Genomic DNA, 8,087 nt, shown 5'->3' with positions numbered 1-8,087 from the left:
GGAGAAATTCGAAAAAAGCAGAAGAACAGGCGAATCATTCTTCATCATGACAATGCGAGCTCTCACACATCAACTCAAACAAAGGCATTTCTGACAGAGCGAACTGATGGGTCATCCGCCGTACAGCCCTGATTTGGCACCCAATGACTTATTCTTATTCCCACACATCAAAAATAAATTACGTGGACAACGATTTTCGACCCCCGAGGAAGCGGTTGATGCATTCAAAACGCATGTTTTGGAGTAACCTCAATCGGACTGGAAAAAGTGCTTTGAAAATTGGTTCAAACGCATGCAAAAGTGTATTCATGGAGAATATTTTGAAAAACAATAAAACCAATTTCGATCCTACATATTTGTTTTTTTATTATTAGGCCAGAAATATAAATAGCAACCCTCGTACCATTTTTAATCGTTAATTTTTCTGAATTTAAATGTTTATTGAATAAATATTGTGCTAACCACAGATCCATAAATTTTTTATTTGTATACAGGATAAATTTAAGTTGAGTTTTTTTTTCGTGAATTTTAATATTTTGGCTGCTTTACATTCTGCAATGTCATTTAGACAGTTAGAAAAAAAATTGAGAACAACTAAATTTAACTAAAATTATATCTTATCAAATTTAGATAAGATATAATTTTAATTCTCCATTGGTTGAATTTAAAGTATAATTTGAATTAAAACTGTTGGTTGCATTAATGTATGCTTTAGATAATTTTGGCCAACATGATAAGTATAAATATTTTAGCTGTATCATGTCAAATCATTTTTATTTATTTATTGTAACTGATGATGAACAGCAGATCAACATCAAAGTTGCAGCATTGTACTTTAAATTCAACCAAAAAAAAAAAAGGAACTTTCAGATCAAGTAATTTGGCAAGTTTGCCTTCATGGAGGACTTTCTAAGTGAAACTAATCAACAATTACACTTTAGAGAAAAAACCACAAAAACTTTCGACAGTTAGCGAGATGATAAGAGGAATAATTATAACCTATAATTTTCCTATCATCCCTGGTGATATACTATTATATTGGCACTGAGATGGGTGCAAAACGGAAGGGATATAAAATATTTAAAACTGAGTTGCCTCACTGGGAAGTGACCAACTGCTTATGCTAAACTCTGTGCTTTATGTTTCTTTATGAACATAATTTGAATTGTAATTGAACAAGGAAGGTTTGAACCAGGGTTGGCAGGTTTTTGACATTTAAACCGTCATGCCAAAAACCTCACTGTCAAAAACCTATATTTATATGTGAAATTTAATTAATACATAAAATTTATATATTTTTTATAAAGGACAGTGTTTCTAAATATGTTCTAGAAAAAATAAATTTAAAATTTTGAAGAAACACTTATATTTTGAATAGTAACCAAAATCTTGTACTTTTGAAAACTCACATCTTTTGTAATAATATGTATTCATTTTCATGTGTTATTGAAAATTTGCAGTGATATTATTAAGAAATTTATTTATAACCAAATTTAGTGTATAGTATAGATTATACTAAAAATTAGAGATTTTTAAAGATAAACAGTAGCAGTTTTGTACATTAGACATCTTTTAAAGAAAAATCTTTTATTAATTTTGAATTAAATTTCTACTTCCATCATTTTCGTTTTGATTATGTAGTGTGATGCATGTTCTAATTTTTAAAATTATGTATTTTAAAATTTAGTTTATCCAAATACTTGTGAATTTCATTTTGCTGAATAATTACTTCTTACATTCAAGATATACATTATTTGTATTCTTAATACAAGTGGAGAGAAAAAAAATTAAGAGATAAAAATTATTTTAAAATGATAAGTGTAATAATTATAAATAAATATAATAAACAATATGAATTATATTTATCATTATTCACAAATATAACTACTTTTANTGACGAGATTTATGAAAGCATTGATTTCCTTAAATGCAATACCGAATGCGTAAAATCTTCAACCCGATATCTAAATATTTCCATAAGTTCCTTATAAATATTAGTTATATGTTCCTTATATGTCAAAAATGCATAGTATTAAACTTTTAATTTTCTTAAATATCAAAAAAAAAATATTTAAACAATTTTTGTGCAAAATTTTTCGGCACATGCATTTGAATATAAATTTCTGAGATTTTAAATGTTATTTTACCTTAATTTTAATCCAAAAAATATTTTAAAACCTGCTGATTACCTATAGTATAATTAAATTTTAATATAATGCATGGCAACTGTTGGTAGTTTTGATATTTTCTTGGCAAACTTCAGATTTTGACGGTTTAAACCAGTATTATACCATTGTCATGTCAAAAACCACTTTTTGACGTCAAAAACCCAACCCTGGTTTGAACGATTACATTTTCCGCTTTATTTTAATAAATATCTTGTTAAAGTAAACAGTTAAGACTGGAATTATTAAAAATAAATAAATAGAATGAGGTCTTTTTTAAATTTAAAAACCACAGCTTGTTAGAATTTTAATAAGTTAAATTTAACCCACAAGATTGATACCATTTTACTATTGGATAGTTTGAAGAGTGATTAATTTGTTATTTTTTATGAAAATGAAAGACATTTTTCTTACAGTGAATAAATATTTTATTGAATTATGTATTGTCCATTCTGATCCAATAGTTTTTGCTATCTTTTTGGCTGTAGCCTGATTCCACGTTCATGAAATTGTTATTTCTTGCAGGTAAAAAACTGATGCAGGGGATTTTTTTAACTCCTCATTTGAAGCAAAAGTTTTACCGGTTAAAAAAACTTCTTTATTATAATTCTGCAGAGATCTTAACATTGTTGTAAATAACTAATTTCTAGCCCCAGTGATGATGTACATCAAGAATGGATCATTTTCTTGACATCTGAGATTAAATTACAGACGTTAACCCATGAACATGACAAAAAAAATTTTTTCAATACAAACATGAAGAACCGATGTGTCAGGCTTTGAGATTAAACCTAAGCATTTTAAATTATCAGGAAGGATTTAAGTCCATACATTTAATTTCTCAACAATATTACAAGATGGTATTCGTCGGCTTACATCAAATAATGCATTCATGGTGTCTTCATCAACTTCATCTAGCTTTCCAGAATGTGGTGCATCTTCAGCATAAAATTTTGCAAACCAGTTTAAGCACTTTCTTACTGTCAATATATCTTTTCCAAATACAATGGATAATTTTTTTCCTTGCTTGAACTACATATTTACTTTTTAGATAGTAAAAAAGTAAAATATGCCGAAAATGCTGCTTTTCACTTTCCATATTGAATGGGAATCAACCAAAAACTACTTCATAAAGTTTTCCACAAGCAAGACTAGCTATATCAGTAGTAAAAATATACTATGATTATGTGGCTTAAGCGTGAAGTTGGCTGCGAAATACAATTAAATCCTCCATTGGTAAAAAACGAAATTACTTTCCAAGCAACCCAAATTAGTACACGGTGAGCTCATGAATTATTTTAGTTCACATAGAAATTAAGATATTAGACAGAGAAAAATTATATGACAAAACTTACAAGTAGAAGACATTTTAATAACTTGAAAGCAACTATTTCAAACACACACAACTGCGTTGTAGAATAAAAATCAGATTAGGTAAAAATTTAAAGCCATAAACAATAGTAGTAATGGTTAAAATGCTCATACCTTTAGTGCGGTAGCAACTTTTCCGAAATCAAATTCTTCACTGCAAATTATTTTCTCGAACTCTGGGATATTAAATCCCAGATCATACAAAAAAGCTGTTGTTTTTTGAACAGATTGAAGCACAAGTTCTTCAACTAATTTTGGAGTGAGAGTCATAGGTGCATCCCAGAAAAACTCAGCTATGAAAAAAAAAAATTATAAATAAATAAAGTATACAAACACACAAATATTTCCAAAATCGTGTTAAAAGCTAAAAGCAATATTTCTTTTCACTGCTGAAGTGTCGCGAAATTCTTTGTTAAAACTTTTTCATACTTAAAATAATTTGTTTTTAAATGTTAACATTTTATCCACAGAAAATTTATATCAATGTTCCAACTGAAATAAACAGAAAATTCTTTAAAAGCAATAAATTTTAAAATATTAAATAGAATCTTATAACTTCATATATATAAAAACATTTCAAAATAAAGATATTAATTTTTTGATCAGGGCAAATATTTTTAGAATTGTTATTAAAAATAGAACCGAGTCTCAAATGTAAAACATTTATTTGGTCAGTACCAATTTTAAGGTCATATGAATAAAATTTACTAACAGTGTTGACACACAAAAAATTTCAGAACTTTTGCAATAGAATAAATGTGCTACATAGAATTAATATGAATGTCTGTATCATGACTTGCAGAATATCAGAATAATGCATAAACTGCTCATTAATACTCTTAAAAAAAATTTAATGCTAATAAATATTAAATATTAATTTTTCAGTGCTAACATGTCAGTTTTCAAATTTTTTTTTTTTATGTATAAAAATTCTGTGGTATTTATGAATATTCCAATAAAGGATTTCTTAATTGATTAAAAAGATTAAGAATAAATTTTATACCCATTATTCACTCTATTTTGATTCTAACTGTAATTATGTTTGATTAACATTATTAAACTAGTCTTTCCTAGGTAACTGAGAACTGCACTATTTAATTGATCCTAGTGAATAGAAGAGGCAAAGAAGAATACAATGGTGAGCAGACAATTTCTTAAACAATTTTAGAATTTGTCCATTGTATTCAGCTCTTTTAAAATATTAGTTATATCAAAGCATCATGAAAAATTATTTAAAAAATGAAATTTTAATGCGGAAAGTAATTTTAAAAGTTAAATTGAATTATTGTTTGGAATTCCACTAAGCATCTTAAAAATAGTCAATATATATTTTTTCTTTCAAAGTTACAAAATATTAGCATGTTATTTTACTGTTATGGATGAAGTGCTAGAAATTCAAGAGAACAATTGCTGATTAATTTATTTTGAACACACTAGATGGAAATAAATAGAGGATTGATACCCCCAAAAAAGAAAAGATAAAAAAAAATGAAAGACTTTAAAAAAAAGTCAGTTTTTGTGAAGTACAATAGAAAAACTATTTAATTATTTTCAAAATTAATTAATTAAAATTATTTTTATTTATAACACAAATATCACTGATATAAAAATCTATAGATTTAAAATCTTCTGCGAGTGTGAATTGAAAAAATAAATTTTACAATATCTCAGAAAGTTCAAAATATTTACAGTATGGAACTCCAGATCTGTCATGTGGAACCAGCTCTTCTGGATATCCTAATTTTCCAGCTTTTTAAAATAAACGTAAAGTAACAACTTAAAATACTATTCAATGAAAAAATGTAATTTAATGATCGATTAAATTTATCACTACTTTTTCTGAAAAACAGAATTTTTTTAATCATTAAATATGATTACAAATTACGATATTATTATTTAACCACTAGTAAACAAATATTCACCCAAAATTGTTTTTCCAAAATTCTAGCATTATTAAAAATAATTCTTATTTTAATACTGTTATTCTTCTTTACTTAATAGAATACTGATTTTTTCATTCCATTATGAATTATTTTTGAAACTATATTCTTTTAAATATACTTTCAAAAATGCCATTTTAATCTATAGGTTCAAGTCAGTTATTAATGTGCACTAAAATCTGGAAATATACTGTTAACTCTCAATACATTGACCCCTGAGGTTCAAACGAAAGCAGAAGCTTTAATGTGTGATTACTATATCGCGACTACATAAAATTAGAACAAATATGTACTTTCATTTCATGAATACTGGACTAATTATGGTAAAAAGCATGATACATTTATGATAGAATTATGAAACTGACTAATAAACAGTTTTTTTTTTTTAATTTCAACATAGTTTAAAGGTTTAAAATGATGTATTTTAATATTGCACATAAACTTTAGCCAAGCATGCAGCGCTTTTTCTAGATTTAAAAAATTTTGCTTTATGAGAACCATGTCTGTTTTTAGAATAACATAACAATTTTTAATTATTGCAAACAAACAATTATTGTAACAAACAAATTATGGTAAACAAAATTCTTTTCAGGATCTTGAATAATTTAACAGCTTGTGATTTTGATGTCATTCTTCTATCCCCTTCCTTTAAAATTTTTAACTTCCACTTTAAGCATCTATCATTACACTGATTAGGAACAGCCATTTTTGCTAAATATACGCTGAGAGAATTGAGCAAACTAAAACCCAGATGAATGTGAATAATACCACGTGCTTTAACTCCAAAACAGGGGCGGATTAAGTGCACACGGCCTAGGCCATTCAAATTTTTGGGGTCCTTAGATTAAATTTTTATCTCGTATATTTCGTATTCATTCAAATATAAAAGTATTTATGTATCTTTTCATTTAGGAAAGCATATTTAAAATAAAAATAAATAATATCTTGGACCTCTTAAACAGTGACAATTCCAATATATAAAATTTTATTGAAAGTGACCAGTTGTATGAGTTTTTTCTAGAGTATATAAAACAATAAACAAACACTTACCTTTTAGTAAAATATTTTGTAATTATTTTTTGATCAAATAGAATTACGGACACTAAATAATAACTTCTTTTTCATTTAAAACGTCTCAATAATGTCAACAACATTTAATTCTTTGCTTCTTGTTTAAACAAGTCTCAGCTCGCTATAGTACTGCTTTCAATTTTTTCGTGCGCAAATCAAAAGGACAAATTTGAACTTAAAAACATTGATAAATATTATAATACATAAACTATAATAATACTTATAAATAAATATGTAAAAAATTATGTAATAATTTTGTAAAAAAAATTATCATATTTTATTAATATATCTTTGAAATAGATTTTTTTTTAAATCATTGTTTTTCTTAATTTTTAAAAAAAAAATTTTTAAGGGGGCCCCAGGCCATGGCCCAATGGGTAATCCGGCACTGCTCCAAAATAAATCTTTTCTAACAAAACTTCAAAAAGGGAGAATACACTTTTTAGACTAGAAAAATATGATTGGCAAATATATTGAACCCACTGACAATAAATTTTTGAAAGGTTATGATTAAACGGAAACGTTGATTTCTAAGATAAAATCAGTATTTTCCGTTTAATCATCCACTGGAAATTCTCAATAATAGTACGTAATCCATATTTCCCAATTAATCAGTGAGTGTATACGAGTGATTCGTTTGAGCATAGTTGATGCCTAGACCTGCTAAGTAAAGAATAGGGGGCTGTATCATTCTTTCTTCATTCACAAGAAACAAGACGTTTCATGTTTATCGAGTCATGACATCAAGAGAAATAGTGGTTTTTATAGTTTACTCAGGACTTTAGCTATCAACTGACTCACTGTCAATGAAAAAGTTTAGAAAGTACTAAGATGTTTAACACTTGTTTTGGGCATGATTTTCTGAGAATTAAAGAAAAAGTGAAACAATATTTCATTCACCATATTGAAATGAACGGTTCACTTTGACATTCTAATAGACGTTAAAATGATATTACGTCCATGAAACCGTAAGTGAGACTTCACTTAACAATTGTTATCATGGAAGAGTTATACTAAAGAGCGTAGACTGTACTATATTGCATATTATACTTGATTTAAACCAATACACTCAATGCAATCTATTGAGAGAAATGAATTGTTTTATTTTTGTATTTGGTTGTACATAGTATAATAATAATTTAGGTTCCATTTTTTATTATACAAGTATGAACAAGTAAGAATTTAAACCTAATATTTGCATTGGTTTATTAAAACTTTAGGAAGCACAAATTAAATATTTTCTTTATAATTTGTTTTCCCCCCTAGCTTTTATTTGTTTAGACACTATTTTTTTTTAAATTTTAGTTTTTCACAACCATCAGGAACTAATGTACAATATTTTTCACACTGAAGCTGTGGCATACTGAATGAAATTACTAATGAGCTATTTACTGGAGATAGTTTTGAATGATATGTTTCTTATTAAGCAATTTTTTAATAATCTGTCAAACATTTTGGTTTACAAGAAGCCTAGGGTGTTTATCAAGCCCTGGACAAATTGAGTTAACATTGTTACCATGTTTCTCCGTGTCTATTTTTT

General features: G+C 26.8%; 1 protein-coding gene and 1 long non-coding RNA gene across 5 annotated transcripts in view; one reads left to right on the top strand and one right to left on the bottom strand.

The window, feature by feature from the left end:
• LOC107448987 (cytokine-like nuclear factor N-PAC) overlaps positions 1-8,087 on the bottom strand; it is an 85,115-nt gene that overhangs the window by 5,584 nt on the left and 71,444 nt on the right. For all 4 annotated transcript variants that reach the window (XM_016064374.4, XM_016064376.4, XM_071187814.1 and 1 more), the window contains one exon: positions 3,651-3,829. In XM_016064374.4, the coding sequence (XP_015919860.1) occupies positions 3,651-3,829 (179 nt within the window). The remainder of the gene's footprint in view (positions 1-3,650; positions 3,830-8,087) is intronic.
• The window catches only part of LOC139427120 (uncharacterized), a 70,980-nt gene that overhangs the window by 42,876 nt on the left and 20,017 nt on the right, over positions 1-8,087 (top strand). The window contains exon 2 of the long non-coding RNA XR_011638267.1: positions 4,611-4,674. This is a non-coding gene — a long non-coding RNA (uncharacterized lncRNA). The remainder of the gene's footprint in view (positions 1-4,610; positions 4,675-8,087) is intronic.

Source organism: Parasteatoda tepidariorum, chromosome X1, assembly GCF_043381705.1.
Source record: "Parasteatoda tepidariorum isolate YZ-2023 chromosome X1, CAS_Ptep_4.0, whole genome shotgun sequence".
NCBI lineage: Eukaryota > Metazoa > Arthropoda > Arachnida > Araneae > Theridiidae > Parasteatoda > Parasteatoda tepidariorum.
This window is presented reverse-complemented; position numbering and strand designations above follow the sequence as displayed.